At 45.5% G+C, this 19,334-nt stretch overlaps 1 protein-coding gene across 1 annotated transcript in view; it reads left to right on the top strand.

The window, feature by feature from the left end:
- The window catches only part of LOC144691461 (complement C5-like), an 86,629-nt gene that overhangs the window by 9,657 nt on the left and 57,638 nt on the right, over window positions 1-19,334 (top strand). The window contains exons 4-5 of the mRNA XM_078559564.1: window positions 8,310-8,380; window positions 16,278-16,366. Of these exons, the coding sequence (XP_078415690.1) occupies window positions 8,310-8,380; window positions 16,278-16,366 (160 nt within the window). The remainder of the gene's footprint in view (window positions 1-8,309; window positions 8,381-16,277; window positions 16,367-19,334) is intronic.

Below are 19,334 nucleotides of genomic sequence, written 5' to 3'. Positions count from 1 at the left end.
TCTGTGGAGCGAGAAACAGCCAACATTTCGAGTCCTTATGACTCTTCTTCAGAGCTGCTTTTATCAGATCAGCCATGATCTTACTGAATGGCAGAGCAGGCTGGAGGGGCTGAATGGCCTACTCCTGCTCCTAATTCACATGTCCTTATGTTTGCAAGTGCTTTTTCAGTGATCCACCTGCCCAATCCCTTCTGACCTTATTTGCCTCAATTTTAAGTGTGAGCCACCTAGGATTTGCATTACTAAAGCAGCCTGGGCAACTACAACCGAGAAGGATGGGGAGCTGTCAGGACTAGTCGCTGGATTGTGACTACAAATTTCTGCAGCTGGGAGGCACTTTTTCAAATTTCCTACACGCTCCTGGGTTTTTTCTTGCTGCTTCTCACAGGATCAGGTAAGTGGCAGATGTCTGGATCGACCAACAACAGTCAGGATTTGTCAGGAACACGTATGGCTGTCCCAAAATGATCCAATCTCATTGGCTATCTGAACGGAGAGATCTGAGGGCTTACAAATCTTCAAAAATGGCGGGACAAGTTGATATGGTTGTTAAAAAGATATATGGTTTGATAAATAAAGACATAGGGTGGAATTTTCCATGCCTGCTGGCGTTGGGCATGTTCGGCGGCATGAGTGGACAATATGGCGAGAAGGGCAAAAATCGGTTTCACGACATCGTGAAACCAGTTTACAATCGTCCACTCAGCCCATCGATGGCAGGCCACGTTTCGTGCTGTCGGACGTCAGGAATCTCATTGTAATACATCTGCATATCGTTATAAGGCCAGCCTGCCAGAATCATCCCCCACACTAGATCGTCAGCCCATGTCAGCAGGAAAATATGCCGGTGCAGAACATGTCTTAACAACTGTGACATACAGAAGCCAGGACTTACCGCCAGGGCATTGCTCACATCACGGTCATCCGAGGAGCAGAAGATGCTGGAGCCCAACACCAATGGCGCATCGGAGGAACGTCCATGGAATGCTGGGTGGACATGGACGTGGCTCCGCCGCAAAGCAGCTCACAGAAGATGGAAAGTCAGCTTTGAGGGTCTGCTCACAAAGGATGATGGTCGAGGGGGTGGAGAGGAAGCTCCAGCTGTGTGTGGGAGAGGAAGGTGTACCGGGGGGTGGGAGAGTAAGGCCTAGGATCGACCGGGAGAGGAAGAGGTGTCGGGTGGGGGGTGAAATTGGGAGTGGTGGAATGAAGTCGGTGGTGGTGGGAGGGGGTTGGTAGAGGGGAACAAAGGTGTCGGGGGGGCGGTGAGGTTGGGAGGAAATGAAGATGTTGGGACGAAATGAAGGTGTCCGGGGGAGTGAGGCTGGGAGGGGGGATGAAGATATTGGAGGAGAGGTTGGGAGAGGGCAAGGGTCTACAGGGAGAGGAGGGGGTAATGGGGAAGCAGTCAGCCACTGGGTAGGTAAGTGTGAAGGGGTTAGAAGATGTAAGGGAAGGAGTTGGGAGGGAAGGAAGGAATGCGGATTGGAGAGGGAGTCCGGGGGAGGAAGGAGTCCGGTGCGGGGGGGTTGGGGGGCGGCGGGTGGTCGTAAGTAGTACAGAGAGTGGAGGGAGTAAGGGTGGAGGAAGAAGTAAGGGTGTCTGAAAGCCGGGCTGGAGGAAGGAGTCAGGAAGGGGAAAGGACTAAGGAGGGGGAAGCGGTTCCAAGGTGGGAAGGGATTCCAAGGGGGGAAGGATTCCAGAGGGGGTCAAGGGAGGGTTTTGATGAGTCCATTACTGCCTCCTGGGAAGCGAACTGAAGGTGGACAATGGTACGAGGGAATGGTGATAATGACCGAGGGCAGAGTGAGGCAGTAGGGTGGGAGGGTGAGGGTTCAACGGTATCAGTAGAAGGAACGGTGAGGGACTCGGAGGCAGACATGGACCCTGGGGGTGGGAAGGAGGAGGTCGATGTGGATGAGGATGGGATTTTCGGGTTGGAAGGGAATGTGCATATTCACCTGGACATCCCCGAAAGAAAAGGGTTGTGGATGGTAGGTCATGGTGAGGAGGTGGAAGGTGATGCCAGGGGTGTCAACAGTAATGGGGGAAGGGAAATAGGTGTCTGGGGGAGGGGAAAGGATGAGGGAATGAAAGAAAAACTGTATTACTACCATGCTGGCCAAATGGAAAATGAAACTAGAGTTGTGGACGAGATCAGGTGCTGCATGGGAGTGTGATCAGTGCGTGGGCGGAAATGCAGGTCAGCTCAGATGAACATATGAACAAGGAACAGGAGTAGGCCATTCGGCCCCTCGAGCCTGCCCCCCCCCCCCCATTTAATAAGATCACAGCTGATCTGATAGTAACCTCAATACTGCATCCCGTTTACCCCATAAACCCTCTTGCGTAGCAAGAATCTATCCACCTCTGCCTTAAAAATTTTCAAACTCTGCTTCCACCACCTTTTCAGGAAGAGAGTTCCAAAGACCCCTGAACCTCTGAGAGAAAAAATTTGCCTCATCTCCGTTTTAAATGGCCAACTCGTTATTTTTAAACGGTGACCCCTACTTCTAGATTCCCCCACAAGAGGAAATATCCTCTCCGCATTCACCCTGTCAAGACCCATCAGGATTTTATACGTTTCAATCAAATTGCCTCTTACTCTTCTAAACCCCAGCGGATACAAGCCTACCCCATCCAACCTTTCCTCATAAGACAACCTGCCCATCACAGGTATTAGTCTGCTAAACCTTCTCTGAACTGCTTCCAATGCCTTTATACCCTTCCTTAAATAAGGTGACCAGTACTGTACACAGTACTCCAAACGTGGTCTCATTAGTGCTCTGTATAACTGAAGCATAACCTTCCTGCTTTTTTTATTCGCTTCCCCTGGCAATAAATGATAACATTCTACTAGCTTTACTAATTACTTTCTATATCTGCATACTAGCCTTTTGCGATTCATGCACTAACACGCCCAGATCCCACTGCATCTCACAGAGCTCTGCAACTTCTCACCACTTAGATAATACGCTTCTCTTTTATTCTTCCTGCCAAAATGGACTGTTTCACATTTTCCCACATTATACTCCATTCTATGCTTCTCACTTAACCTACCTGGGCAGAAGTTTGCCCTTGGCATGCGTGATCGGCAGGGGTGGTTGGGAAGCCGACTGCCACCTGCGATCAACATTGCATTGTGATTTCACGCTGATGGGCCAGGTGATACGCAAGCAGCAGCCCTGAGCGATCCTCCATGTGCCGAGGAGCTCGGCTGAACCTGCCTCCTTCTGCTGCGGACACGTGTCCGTACGGTGACCACCAGATTGTGAACCTGAGCCTGCTCTAGATCTAGGTCCCACCAAGGTGTGTATCTCTATGCTGGCGGAAGGTGTGGTTAAATGCTGTGATGGGTCTTCCGGGCTGCTTATTTCCAAGTCTTCAATGGAGGAGGAGTCCTCGTGGCTAGAGGTGAGGACATGAATGGAGCTGAGGGACTAGCTGGCTGAGAGTGTCGGTAGCTTGGCAGAGCTCCCTGTGAACCAAAGTAGAGATAATTAGTGCATGGCAGCAGAGTCAAAAGCAGGAGAGAGAGCACTCACAGTTGCGTTGAGAGAGGGATGGTGTGGCGCAGGATCCTCATGAGGGTCTTCGCCGCCGACCTCACCATCACCAGAGGCATGATCCACATTCTCACCAGTCAACACAATGGCACAATCCTCAAAGTGAGTTGGGAACCTAATGTGGGCCTCTCCACCCCCGGTCTGGGACCTCTCCCTGCTGATGTGAGCAGGCTTCTCCTGCATGAAAACAGATGTAGAGAGTGTGAACAGGACACATGGCACTGCATGGAATGTTTGTGTGGTGAGCGGATCCATGGACAGGATGAGGACGCGAGCTCCAGAAGATGTGAGGGTGTGTGTGAGAGTTAGTGGCGTTGTCCCTTGAGATGTGAGATCCCTGTGGATGCATGATGGGTTTGTGAGTGTGAGAGTTGAGAGTGATGAGAAGAGTGACTTCCCTGGCGGAACAGAGGAGATCATTCATCTTCTTGTGGCATTGGGTGGCTGTCCTCTTTTCAGGGCGTTGGTGCTGACCACCACTGCCACCACCTCCCAAGCTGGATTGCTGATGTTGCTGTCCATCCTGCGGCTAGAGCAGGGACAGAGGACATCACGGCAGGCCTCCACGGTATTCAAAACGTGCTCAAAGGACATCTCACTGAAGCAGGGAGCTGCAGGCCTCTTGCCTCTCAGGGCCATGTCTTCCATGCAGCAGTCAAGGACTAGAAGCACCGAGAGGTTTGCGCACGGCTGCACTTTAAATATGACGCCCGGGATGATGAAGCGGCGAGGTGGTGCTGTGGTGGGCGAATGAGAGCCCCTCCGCCATCAAAACAGCGTGTTTCCCAGAAATGCATAATTAATGCAGCAGGATTGGGATGATACGGCGTGAGAAGCCGTCATTGTGGCCAGTGGGTAAAACGTCATTTTTCTAGCCTGCTACCGCAATTTGTGCAAATCTGGGATGATTTTGCCCATAGAAAACAAGGAAGTTAAGCTAAATCTTTATAAATCACTAGCTAGCTTGAGTAAGTGTATTCAGTCCAATTCTGAGCCGCACACTGTCAGAAGGATGTCAAAGTTTTGGAGAAGATGGAGAGGAGATTTACTAGAATAATACCAGGACTTCAGTTAATGTAGAGAGACCGGGGAAGCTGGTATGTTGTCTTTAGAGCAGAGGAGGTTAAAAGGAGATTAAGTTGAATTTTGAGGGGTTTTGGTAGGGTAAATAGGGATAGACTGTTTCCACTGACAGGAGAGTCAGTAACCAATTTAGGCATTTGGCAAAATAGCCAGAGGGACAATGCAGAGAATATGTTTTACTCAGCGAGTTATTGTGATCTGGAATTTACTGTCTGGTGAGGGAGGCAGAATCAATAGGAAAGATCAAAAAGGAGTTGGATAAATATTTGAAGGATAAAAATTAGCAATGGGAAAGAGCAGCAGAGTGGGACTAATTGGATCCTTTTATTAAAGAGCCAGCATAGGAGTGAAATACTGAATGGCCTTCATCTGTGCTATTTGATTGGATGATTCTCTCTGGGTATACTATGAAATGCAATTATCATGGAGGGTGAAAAGAAGTAGAGGATAGAGAAAAGGAGATTCTGGCAGTGTTATTATTAGCTCCCACTGAACAGGAGCTCCTGTCAACCAATGCCTATCTTTGACACCATGGCTGTATTTCCTTCTGTGGAGGCTGAAGCATCGACTGGTCCCTGGCTGTTTCTTAGCTGGAGGTTTGCTGCAGATTTTAAAGAAGCTGCCATTAACTGTACTGGTCCCTATAAAGGAGAGCGAGCTTCCACAAAGTGAAGCTGTAGACTTGAGAATGGCAACTGTGATTTGCCTCAGGGCCTCCGAGGTTGATCTCAGAGCCTACACATAGGCACCTTGTTCCTGAAATGTCCTTCATTCAGGCATAGACCCATGAGTTCCATGTCTCATCATTCTGAAATCTGCTTCTTCTCAGCCTTAGCTGGGAATACGCCATTCCCTGGACCACTTCCACTATGGGTACAATGTGAGGAACCAGTACCACTATCTCAGTCCAATGATCCAATCCCTGCTCTCCCTCTCTGATAATCTCGAGCAGCTGTTTGAGAAAGTTCAAAGATTGTGGTCAGTTGGAGTTGGTTGGGACAGAGGGAGATGGGGGTATGGTGACCCAGCTGCCATTGCTAGGTGGCTGCATTCTTGATCCCTCTTCCTCATCGCGATTGCCATAAAGGGAGAGATGAAAACTCTTCAGCTTTTCCTCATCACGATTGTCATATGCGACAAAGGGGAAATTCTTTCGAGCTCCTCCTTTCCCTCATCGTCACACTCATCTCCCTGCCCCTTCAGCTGCTTGTGGTGGAGCAGCAGGAAAGGGGAGTAGAAGATACAAGTGAGTGAACATTATCTACTTGAAATTCAGCAGCCGGAGTAAAGGGGTTAAAAGGCTCAGTCTGTATGCCTTTTCGAAAAGAACACCATGGTGAATGCTCAATGACCGACCTGGCACCAGCCACATATTGCTGAGTTGACTGTCTCTTGCAGCATATAATAGTACTGAAGACTTGTGCTCCAGAACTTGCCGCACCCCTAGCCAAGCTATTCCAGTGCAGCTACAACAGTGGCATCTAACCGGCTATGTGGAAAATTGCCCAGGTATGCCCTGTGCACAAAAAGCAGGACAAATCCAACCTGGTCAATTACCGCCCCATCAGTCTACTCTCGACCATCAGTATCGTAATGGAAGGGGTCATCAACAGTGCTATCAAGTGGCACTTGCTTAGCAATGACCTGCTCACTGACTCCCGGTTTGGGTTCTGTTAGGGCCACTCAGCTCCTGACCCCATTACAGCCTTGGTTCAAACATGGACAAAAGAGCTGAACACCCGAGGTGAGGTGAGAGTGACTGCCCTTGACATCAAAGCAGCATTTGACAGAGTGTGGCATCAAGGAGTCCTAGCAAAACTGGAGTCAATGGGAGTCAGGGGGAAAACTCTCTGCTGGTTAGAGTCACACCTAGCACATAGGAAGATGGTTGTGGTTGTTGGAGGTCAATCATCTCAGCTCCAGGACTTCACTGCAGGATTTCCTCAGGGTAATGTCCTAGGCCCAACCATCTTCAGCTGCTTCATCAATGACCTTCCTTCCATCATAAGGTCAGAAGTGGGGATGTTCGCTGATGATTTCACCATGTTCAGCACCATTTGCGACTCCTCAGATACTGAAGCAGTCCATGTCCAAATGCAGCAAGACCTGGACAATATCCAGGTTTGGATTGACAAGTGGCAACATTCGTGCCACACAAGTGTCAGGCAATGACTGACAAGAAAAAATCCAACCATCACCCCTTGATGTTCAATGACATTACCATCGCTGAATCCCCCACTATCAACATCCTGGGGGTTACCAGTGACCAGAAACTGAACTGGACTAGCCATATAAATACTGTGGCTTCAAGAACAGGTCAGAGGCTAGGAATCCTGCGACGAGTAACTCACCTCCTGACTCCCCAAAACCTGTCCACCATCTACAAGGCACAAGTCAGGAGTGTGATGGAATACTCCCCACTTGCCTGGATGAGTGCAGCCCCCACAACATTCAAAAAGCTTGGCACCGTCCAGACAAAGCACCCTGCTTGATTGGCACCATGTCCACAAACATTCACTCCCTCCACCGCAGTGACACAGTAGCAGCAGTGTGTATCATCTACAAGATGCACTGCAGGAATTCACCAAGGTTCTTTCGATAGCACCTTCCAAACCCACGACCACTACCATCTAGAAGGACAAGGGCAGCATACAGATGGGAACACCACCACCTGGAAGTTCCCCTCCAAGTCACTCACCATATTGACTTGGAAATGTATCGTCGTTCCTTCACTGTCGCTGGATCAAAACTCTCTTCCTAACAGCACTATGGGTGTACCTACATGACATGGACTGCAGCAGTTCAAGAAGGCAACTCACCACCACCTTCTCAAGGACAACTAGGGATGGGTGATAAATGCTGGCCCAGCCAGCGAAGCCCACATCCCATGATCAAATTTTTTAAAAAGCCTCATCTGAGTAAGTGCCTGTGAGCTGCATTGCATTGTCCCCAGAGGGTGAAGTGTTTAGTAGTCAGGAATGCATCCTATATTGGATTATTGTGTATTAATTTGCAGTTCACCCTGAAAGACATTAGCATGATTGTGGGTTAAAACTAGTGGTTCAGGAATGTGGGCCAAATGTTGGGATATAAGGCTGCTAAAATGAAGGAACAGGTTTTAGGATTCTGCAGGTTAGTGATCCCGGTATGAGGGAGGGGTAGCTATCACATACACTGCTGAGCTGCAGATCTCCTCGGCCAGAATACAGTGGGATGCTTTAATTTTGGATTTGGGGCGGTGAAAAGTGCTCTCTGGACCAGGGCAGCCATTAAAGAAATGGAGAGGTGTGATCCATTGTTTGTCCTAATGAGGTCCTTGAATTTTTTGTGACAGTTTCTCTGCAGTCCTGGGATAGCGAGGGAGTTAGCACCCAGTGCCAGTGCCTGCTTCTCTCTCTAGGCAATATGAGTGATCTGTGTGGGTAGCTTGGTAACACACAGGAGACGAGGACCAACATGTGAAGTTATGAGCTTGGTGTCATTCATCAGCTGCCCCCTGTTATTCCAAATGCTGATGTTTTCTTTAATGGTTTAGAGTGAATGAATTATGATACACTAATTCCACTGAGACTATTGAATTAGTGACAAAAATGTAGGTATTGTTAATTGAAATACACTTTACACATTTTCTCACATTGTAACTATTAAATCTGCTTCCAGTGCGATTTCAAACTTTTTCCCTTGACCATGAGATGAAGCTCTCAAATTGCGATATTGAAATGCAAATCTGGGTAAGTGATTGTCTTCTTATTTCAGCACTGGTTATCATGTACATGCTGCCACAAAGACTATTACATTCCAGTATTTATTGTACAGCCCGTGGTGTCGGTACATGATCCCTTTACTGTAAGGATTTTGGTACCAATCCAGTTCAGAGAAAGTTTCTTTCCAAATGAAGCAGTGATTTGCTTGTGCTTCTTTCGATTTAGTATCCTGTGCTTGTTGCTCACAGTGTGGCCCCCTCCACATCGAGGAGACCAGATGCAGATTGGGTGACTGCTTTGCGGAACACCTCTCTTCAGTTCACACACATGACCCTGAGCTCCTGGTCACCTGTCATTTTAATCCTACACCCTGATCCCACTCTGACCTTCCTGTCCTCGGCTTGCTGCAGTGTTCCAGTGAAACTGAACAGAAGCTTGAGCAACAGCGCCTCATTTTCCATTTAGGCACTTCACAGCCTTCTGGGCTCAACCTTGAGTTCAACAAAACAAAAGCAAAATGCTATAGATGCTGGAAACCTGAAATAAAAACAAAAATTTCTAGAAATACTCAGCAGGTCAGGCAGCATCTGTGGGGAGAGAAACAGAGTTAATGTTCAGACATACACTGACACAGATGCATACAGGCACACACACAGACACAGACCCAAAGACGTGTACATAAGCACAGACACACACCAAGACACAGATACACCCAGATGCACACAGAGCACACACGTACACAAACCCACAGACGCACACACAGACACACACCAAGACACAGACGCACACAGATACATAGATGTGCACACATTAGACACACACATACTAGACACAGCAGGCACAAGCACACTCACTCACCCCCTCATCCTTACACACACTGTACCACCCTCATATTCACCCCTGACATCTAATGCATAAGCAGTCTGGACATGATGCCAGTTACTGGGAGATCTGGGATATGCTATGCAAGTTGCTGCTTGTGTGTTTTAAGTGGCCAGGTGTGCTATCAATGTGTTTATCTTTTAGAGCTGTTATAAATTCAGGGTCTTGGTAAAGATATTCCCCCGGATGCAGTCATACTGTCACTCCTGTCAGTGGTCTGAGCATCTTGTGCTTAAGGTTGAGCAAACTGCCCAGACTCTAACTGCATGGTAAAGCGGGCTAGGAGTTAACACTGGCACCCTCTTTTTGAGTTTATCCAGATGTCCCTGCTGCTTGCACATGACCCCAACAGTACACCTTTCCCAGGTAAGACCTCTGCAATCTATTCATATCAACCAGGACAGTATTTAGTAGGATGAGGCCTTATATGGACCATAGCAGGAGGCCTTTAGGCCCATCGTGTCTGTGTTGGCTCTTTGCAAGAACTGTCCAATCAGTCCCACCCCCAAACCTTTCCCTGTAGCCCTTATTATGACCAGTCCCGGGGCAAGGTCCCCAATTTGTTATGATCCTGGATGAGCTACCCCAATTTTTTAACTTCCCAAACAGCACCCCAATTATGTTATGCCCCCAGGTGAAGAGGAATGAGCTGGCTCCCCTATTTCATTCAACCCCCTCGGTTGGGGTCACAACAAAGTTAATTTAAAGGGATCCCTTCCCCCCGTGGATACCTTTTCCCAGTCCAGATGTATTTGTTTTAGAAGGAGCTACTTTAACTAGGCTTTCTTGAATTAAAGAAAGAGTAAGTTTATTAGTTACTAAAAATTTGAGAAAAAAATAAGAAAAACATAACACACATGCACACAGATCAGAACCGAGAAGCTGAGTCCAAATGAAAGTTTTTAAAAAGATATACGAATCAGTCTTTGGCTTGTCCATGAGGCCTGGATGGTGAAACTTTGTGACCGTTAAGTTGGGTGATTCTAGTGGAGCTGACTTTGGCAGTTTACCTGTTGTTTTGGAGTCACTTGGTTCTGCAGGTTCATTGAATAAGCTGTCCTATTTCCTTTTTGATTGTGGCTTTGCTGATTTGTCTCGAGCAACACAGAGAGAGAGAGAGCCTTTGCCTGTAAGTTGATCCTCTCCTGCTGTGACTCTCACAGCACACACTAGCCCCAGATCAGGTCTGCAGCTAGCTTTTCAACCCATTTCCTGGAAGGGAAAAAACAAATATGTCTTTTGCCCAAAGTCATTTTTATTTCAACTCAGACCATTTCCACATTCTGAGATATAGCTCAACAAGAGGTGGATTTTAGATGCCTGCTGAGATGTGGTAATCAGTCTCCATTGCCTTTGCAACCACAGGAGATTAAAATTCAGCCTTTTGCATTCCCTCTCTTCCTTTCAAGTGTCTCTGTCTGAAGTAGGCATTCACACCTTTTTAGATGCAACATTCCATGTTCCCTTGGGGCTAGTCAGTCAATTATAATCCACATAGGAATTTTCCAGAAGGTGGTTACTTTACATTCTCAGCCACCTTTTGCCCAGTGTCTCTGTTTGCATGTCTTTTTAAAAAACAGATGACTTCCTTAAAAAGTTCAATATGCCCGTAAGTAATTTGGTGCTGTAATCCACTGTCGTTTCACCCTGAAAATTTCCCCTTTTCGAGTATTTATCAATTTCTTATATAAAGTTGTTGTTTTCATCTCCCTGTGCAGGGGATACAATAGTATTGTGGTTGTGTTGCTGAACTACTAATCCAGAGGCCTGGACTAATGAGCCAGGGACTTGAGTTCAAATCCCATCACTGCGTCTGGGGGTATTTAAATTCAATTAATAAACCTGGAATAAAAAGCTAATCTCAGGAACGTAGTATAACAGGATCCGGCATAGCAACGGCTAATGTGGGATTGGGAAACAGTACCGCCCACAGTGTGATGTAAAGAGGCACATGACCTGAGACTATAATCAGTTGTGGATGGGACATAGACCTGTGTTGAAGCAAGCATGGAGTTAGCTCACAGCTTGGGTTATACGCTGTATGTATGTACATAGTTATGTGTTACCAATAAACACTTAATGTTCAACCTTAAAAGATTCAAAACCTCTTTGTGAGACTTACTGAACAGACATACAAAAAGTAATGGTGACCATGAAACTGCCAGAGTATTGTAAAAACCCATCTAGTTCATTAATGTCCTTTAAGGAAGGAAATCTGGTCTATGTGATTCCATACTCTCTCAGCACATGAAATTACACCTTCAGGGTTGGAATTGATGTAGCACTGAACCACTCACTGTCGAACACCGGGTCTACACCGGATGGTGTGACTTAGTTCCGAAGAAGAGTCATACTGGACCCGAAACGTTAACTTTGTTTCTCTCTCCACAGATGCTGCCAGACCTGCTGAGTATTCTCCAGCACTTTTAAAAAAAAATTCAGATCTCCAGCATTCGCAGTATTTTGCTTTAGCATCTGTTTTGATCTGCATCTGGTGCAGACACATGATGGGCCGAATGGCCGCCTTCTACACTGTAACAAATCTGCGATTCTGTTTCAGGCCGAAGACCTTTTATCAGAGCTGAAGAAAGATAGAAGTGTAAGAGTTTTAAACAAGTGGAAGGGGGAAGAGGGAGGAAAAACAAGAGGGAAGCTCTGTGATAGGGTGGAGGACAGGTGAGATTATATAACAGAAGATTTCATGATGCAACAACCAAAGAGAGTGGTAATGGGTATAGTAAAGAAACAAAGGTTGAGTCCAAATGAGGCATGAATATCTACATAAAAACCATCTGAATGCAACATGAAGGGATAAAGAAAGAAACAAGACAAAGACCAACCCAGAAAAAAAGAAAAAAAATATATAGAAGAAGATGAAGGCAGAGGTTATGATCTAAAGTTGTTGAACTCAATGTTGAGTCCAGAATGTTGTAGCATGTCAAGTCAAACAATGCAACCCTCCATACTAGCGTATCTGCTATGTCTTCCTTTTTCCTCAACCGAGGACTCCCCCTGGCATAGTTAACAGGGCTCTCCACCGTGTCCGAGCTATTTCCCACACTTCTGCTCTCATCCTTTCTCCTCCTTCCCAGAACCAAGATGGGGTTCCCCTTGTCCTCACCTTCCGCTCCACCAACCTCCGTATTCAATGGATCATCCTCCGTGTCATTTCCACCACCTCCAGTGTGATGCCACCACCAAACACATTCCACCCACCTCCCCCCACCAGCTTTCAGCATTCCAAAGGAACCATTCTCCCTGTGATACCCTGGTCCACTTCTCAGTCACCCCAACATTCCGTTCTCTTCCCACGGCATCTTTCCATGCAAGCGCAGGAGATGCAACACCTCTCCTTTTACCCCCTCCCTTCTCACCATCCAATGCTCCAAATACTCCTTTCAAGCAAAACAGCAATTTACTTGTAGTTCTTTCAATTTAGAATACTGTATTCGCTGCTCACAATGTAATCTCCTGTACACTGGGAAGAACAAACATAAACTGGGTGACTGCTTTGCAGAACACCCCTGTTCAGCCCTAAGCATGACCCTAAGCTTCCTGTTGCTTGTCATTTTAATTCTCCACCATACTGCCACTCTGACCTTTCTGTTCACGGCCTGCTACAGTGCTCCAGTAAAGCTCAATGCAAGCTTGAGGAACAGCACCTTATCTTTCAACTGGGCACTCTCCAGTCTTCTGGACTCAACATTGAGTTCAACACCTTTAGATCATAACCTTTGCCTTCACCTTGTTTGGTTTTTTTATTTCGCTAGTTTAGTCTTGCTTCATTTTCTTTCTTTATCCCTTCGTGTTGCATTCAGATGGCTGCTATGTAGCCATTCACACTTCATCTAGATATATCTTTTGTTTCATTACTGTACCCTTTACCACTCTCTTTGGCTTTTGTACCTTGAAACCTTTTCTCATTTAACCTCCCTTGTCCTTCGCCCTATCACAGACCTTCCCTTTTGATTTTTTTCCACCCTCTCCCATTTCATCTGCTTAGAATATATTACATTTTTACCTTTCCTCAGTTTTGGTGAAGGCTCCCAAGCTAAAACATTAGCTATGTTTCTCTCTACAGATGCTGCCTGACCTGCTGAGTGTCACTAGCATTTTCTGTTTTTAACTGAGTTCAACAATTTTAGATCATAACCTTTGGCCCCATTTTGCTTCATGGTCCTTTGCTGGTTTGGTCTTTTCTCTGGTTTCTCTTTTATTTTCTTTACTTTGTGTTCAGATGGCAGCTATTCACACCTCATCTAGACGATGTTCCTTGTCTCATTTCCATTCTCTTTGACCTTGCATCATGAACTCTTTTGTTATTTGATCTTTCCTGACCTCCACTCTATTACAGACCTTGCCTTTTGCTCTTCTGGCCACCCTCCCCCCATTTCACTCGCTAAAACTTTTCCCAGTTCTGATCAAAGGTCACAGGCCTGAAACATTAACTCTGTTTCTCTCTCCACAGGTGCTGCCTGATCTGCTGAGTATTTCCAGCATTCCCTGTTTCTATTTACGTATGAACATACGAATTAGGAGCAGGAGTAGGCTACTCAGCCCCTCGAGCCTGCTTCACCTTTCAATAAGAACATGGCTGTTCTGATTGTAACCTTAACTCCACATTCCTGCCTACCCCTGATAACTTTTCACCCCCTGGTTAATCAAGAATCTATCTAGCTGTGCCTTAAAAATATTCAATAATTCTGCTTCCAATGCCTTTTGAGGAAGAGAGTTCCAAAGATACTCAACCCTCTGGAAGAAAAAAATTCTCCTCATCTCTGCCTTAACTGAGCGACCCTTTATTTTTAAACAGTGACCCCTAGTTCTAGATTCTCCCACAAGAGGAAATATCCTCTCCACATCCACCCTGTCAAGACCCCTCAGGGTCTTAAAGGTTTCAATTAAGTCACCTCTTACTCTTCTAAATTCCAGTGGATACAAGACTAACCTGTCCAGCCTTTCCTCATAAGACGACCCCTCCATTCCTGGTATTAGTCTAGTAAACCTTCTCTGAACTTCTCCTAACACGTATACATCTTTCTTTAAATAAGGAGACCAGTACTGTGCACAATAGTCCAGCTGTGGTCTCACCAATGTCCTGTACAATTGAAGCATAACCTCCCTACTTTTGTAATCAATTCCCCTCACAATAAATGATAACATTCTATTAGCTTCCTAATTACCTGCTGTGCCTGCATACTGACCTTTTGTGATTCAAGCACCAGGACACCCAGATCCCTCTGAATCTCAGAGCTCTGCATTCTCTCACTATTTAGATAATTAGGACCTTTTTTATTCTTCCTGCCAAAATGAACAATTTCACATTTGCCCACATTACACTCCATTTGCCAGATCTTTACCCACTCACTAAACCTATCTATGTTACTTTCTGGCCTCCTTACATCCTCTACACAATTTACTTTCCTACCTATCTTTGTGTCATCAGCAAATTTAGCAACAATTCCTTCAGTCCCTTCATCCTAGTCATTTATATAAATTGTAAAACGTTGAGGCCCCAGCACTGATCCCTGTGGTACACCAGAAAAAGACCCATTTATGCCAACTCTCTGCTCCCTATTAGCTAGCCAATCTTTTATCCATGCTATTATATTACCCCCTATACCATAAGCTTTTTATTTTCTGCAATAACTTTTGATGTGGCACTTTATCAAATGCCTTCTGGAAATCTTAAGTACAGTACATCCACCGGTTCCAGAGAAATCTTCCTCACTCTGATACCTGGGAGCATCCTACCTAAAATAAATGTCTACATTCCCAACCCAATTCCCGATACTTGTAGGATTGCCACATACTCTTGTCCTTGCTTTGCCCATGAATTGATAATATCGCTCAGAGAAATAACAGAAAGGATCAGTGCTATGATACAGACGCACCTTGTCCAATTTCACCCCATGTAAAACTCTCAGCTCAGTGCAGTCAGATCCAAAGGCCGGAATTTTCCAGCCCCTCACGCCAGCGGGATCTTCTGGTCCTGCCAATGTGAATAGAGATTTCAATGGCTCGCCAGCTCTGGCACAGGGGAACCTGCCACGGTGGGGGGGCTGGAAAATTCCGGTCAGAGTCTTTGGTGAGAGTTCCATCAATGCTTCTTGCATTGATTGGAGGAGCAGGAAAAAAGGGAATACCCAACCGATGCTTGTTCAGGCAGTAACCTTACTGAACCGAAAACCAGGGACTGGTTTCCTGATCTTGTCTGAGCTCTTAAAATCTCTCCTAATATTTCCTCAAGAGGTAGGTATGTCTGTGCAAAGAGTTAAGAGAAGAAATCTTCATCCCTTGGTTAAGTAATGGAAGAACGCTGACATGTTTATCCTGTGTATTGGGTCCTGTTCAAAATGCCCACTGGACACTGGATTGTGTTAGCGACAGGAAACGTGATTCTGATCAAGATGTCAGGGTCTAAATCCCCTTTTTAATTTACTGGATCAAATCCCTAATGGTTCTGGGATGGTGGTGATAGGTCTCCTCTATACATTGCTTAAGGGGTCAGTTCAGAAAGCATTGAGTCAACTACTAATTGTGGGCTAGAATACGGGGATTTGAGCACAAAATATAGCCTGCCATCCCAGTGCAGTACTGAGGGAGAGCTGCACTGTCAGATAAAATGTTAAACTGAGACCCAGCTTGTCCTCTCGGCAAATAGAACCCAAAACACTATTTCAAAGCAGAGTTGGGGAGTTTTTCCAGGTGCCCTTAGTCAATATTTATCCCTCAATCAACATCACTAAAACAGATTATTTGCTCATTATCACATTATTGTTTGTGGGAGCTTGCTGGGTGCAAATTGGCTGCCATGTTTCCTACATTATAACTGTGACTACACTCCAGAAGTACTTCATTGATGGGAAAATTCGTTGGAACATCCAGTGACCATGAAAGGCACTATATAAATGCAAGTCTTGCTTCTTTTCAGTTCCCGGATGATACAAGTTAAAGTGGCTCCCTTGACACAAGTTGACATTTCTAATCAGACTGAGGTTACGGATAATAACTAACCAGGATTTGTCTTGTTACATTCTAGCACTCCGGCCAGGTTGTTATGGAAACAAGGAGCCATCAACAAGGCTCCGATGCAGTCTGCAGGGGCGAAGTAAAGGTTCCTTCCTCGCTGTGAGTCTCTGATTTTGTTTAAAACACTCTTCTGTGTGCAGGCACCTATATTGTTGACCTCTAAAATAAAAGCAAAATACTTCGGACATTGGAATTCTGAAATAAAAACAGGAAATGCTGGAGAAACTCTAGCAGCATCTGTGGAGAGAGAAACAGAGTTAACGTTTCGAGTCCAGCATGGCTCTTCTTTGGAACTCGATAGACTAAATTGAAAAAAATGCAAATAAATAGCTGCTTCACCTGGAAGGAGTGTTGGGGACCTTGGACGGTGAGGAGGTAAAGGGGCAGGAGTTACACGTCCTGTGATTGCATGGGAAGCTGCCCTGGGATGGGGATGAGGTGTTTGAGCTGATGGAGGAGTGGACCAGGGTGTCACGGATGGAATGATCTCTCGAATGCTGACTGAGGAGGGGAGGGGAAGATGTGTTTAGTGGTGGCATCAGGCTGGAGTTTGGACATGGACTACTTCAGTAGCTGAGGAGTGGTGCAGTGAACATCCCCACTTCTGACCTTATGATGGAAGGAAGGTAATTGATGAAGTATCTGAAGATGGTTGGGCCTCGGAAGCAGGTTGCGAGGATGTGTAGTCAAGCTGTGGGAGTCAGTGGGCTTGAAATGAATATTGATATACGTCTATCACCAGAAATGGAGACAGAAGTCAAGGAAGGGAGGGGAAGTGTCAGAGATGGACCATGTGAAGGAGGAAGAGTGTTGGAAATTGGAAGAAAAATTGATTAATTATTTCCAGGTCCAAATGAAAGCACTGAGGGGCAGTACCGAGGGGCAATGATACAGTCATCAATGTACCGGAAAAAGAGTTATGAAAGGGGGTCTGAGTAGGGCTGGAAAAAGGAATGTTCTCTTATCCCACAAAGAGACAGGCATAACTGGGACCCATGTGAGTACCCATAGTCACACCTTTAATTTGGAGGAAGTGAAAAGCTGTCGGTTTAACATTTTATCTGACAACGCAGCTCTCCCTCAGTACTGCACTGGACTGTCAGTCTGTATTTTGTGCTCAAGTCTCCCACACTCTAGCCCACAATAAGTAGTTGACTCAGTGCTTTCTGAACTGACCCCTCAAGCAATGGATTATTGGAGGAGACCTATCACCATCCTCCCAGAACCACTAGGGATTTGCTCAAATAAATTAAAAAGGAGATTTAAACCCTGACGTCTGGGTCAGAATCATGTTTCCTGTCGCTAAACCAATCCAAGTGCCCAGTGAGCATTTTGAACAGGATGCAAAACACAGAGCGAGCATGTCAGTGTTCTTCCATTATTTAACCAAGGGATGAAAATTTCTTCTCATGATTATTTGCACTGATATACCACCCCTTGAGGAAATGTTAGGAGTGATTTTAAGCCCTCAATCAATACCAGGAAACCAGTCCCTTAATAAGCACAAGTTGAGTATTCATATTTTCCTCCAAACAAAACAATATATTGTATTGCTGACCTCCTTCAGCTCCAAGTTCCCCACAGACAGCAATGCACAGAATTTGATAAAAACTTGAAAGGGGTTAAATTTTAATGGTTATGGGGTAAATACAAAGAAGTGGATTTTGGAGAGCTCTTTGAAAAAGCCAACACAGACATGAATCAGTAAATGTAAAGGCAGAATATTGTGGGGCAGGACCCACCTCCTATTGTTGTCCATTGACATGCCAGCAATCTTTTTTATTCATGTAAATATTTTCAGAAAACAGTTCAGGTTGATGAAACTGGGAAATTCTTTACAATATTGTAGACAAGTGTAGAATTAGGTTATTGAATTTCATACTGTTTGGTTGGCCTAGAAATACTGAAGTCCTTCAATACCTTTCTCCTCAGATATCTAGTCATTCTTGCCATGTAAAGGGTTAATGTTAAATATATAAATAGACAGTCTACACCATCAGTAACATAAGATCACATGACAACAGTTTATGCTGAGAGATAGTTCTATGTAGAGCTTCATGTTAAACCTTGTACTGTACATGATAGAATGTTCAATAAAAGTTAAAGTTTACCAGCAGCCTTGTCTCCAGCAGTTTCTGTCGATCCTAATCAAGGATAACCAAAGCTAAGACCCACAACAATGATAATAGAATTCTTTAATTTTCTGTTTGACCAGAGTCAGCTGGCTACCTGCTCAGCCCCTTTCCCATTTTCTACACTCCTGCAGAATCAAAAATAAACTGTCCGCATCTTTCAGCTTCTGGGTTCTAGAGTTTGTGACAAATAGGTGCACATCATCAAGGCACAGTGTATCTGCTCCTTCACAAGTTCTTCGAATACTTGGCCAGAATTTTCTCCTTCCCCAACAAACTGATTCAAGAATGTCTTTGTCCTCTCCTCATGGTGGAGGTGCTGTAAGCTTGGTATTAAATTTCATATTCTTTTCCATTTAGCTGCCTGGCTAACCTTTCTGTGTGACAACAACCAGAGCTGTACACTGGCCTCCATGCATGGTTGTGACAGTGTCTCATGAAGATTCATAACTCCTGGGCTATGGGCTCGCCCCATCTGTCTCCCCTCCTGTTGCACATACTGATGCCACTCATTCTGCTGATTGTTTCAGTGTACAGTGAAACAGCAGCAGATCCCTTTTCTCTGTTGTGTAGGGTTGTTGAAAATCATTAAACTAACAATCTTACAGCTTATTATCCTTCCCTAGCAGGAGGTTCATATGCATTATCATCAAGTTCCTTTTTAAATAACATACTATGCATCCTCCTAGTTTCTGTCTATTCTCTCTGCCAAGGAATTTGTAACCTTGTCCGTTCATCCAAGACTTATCATCGTTGAACAGGATCACTACAAGCCTCTTGGGCATGGTGCTTTGGGTCTCCCAGTTTACTTGTAAGACTCTCAGCATTCAAGTTTGGACATTTGAGTCATTCACTTTTTCAATTTGCTCAGCTCCTACTTTCAACACTGATGTCATAGAGTCTTAATGGTACAGAAGGAGGCCATTCAGCCCATC

Source organism: Cetorhinus maximus, chromosome 16 (assembly GCF_964194155.1).
Source record: "Cetorhinus maximus chromosome 16, sCetMax3.hap1.1, whole genome shotgun sequence".
Classification (NCBI taxonomy): Eukaryota; Metazoa; Chordata; class Chondrichthyes; order Lamniformes; family Cetorhinidae; genus Cetorhinus; species Cetorhinus maximus.
The sequence above is the reverse complement of the archived record's forward strand: the minus strand, read 5'-3'. Positions and strand labels throughout refer to the sequence as shown.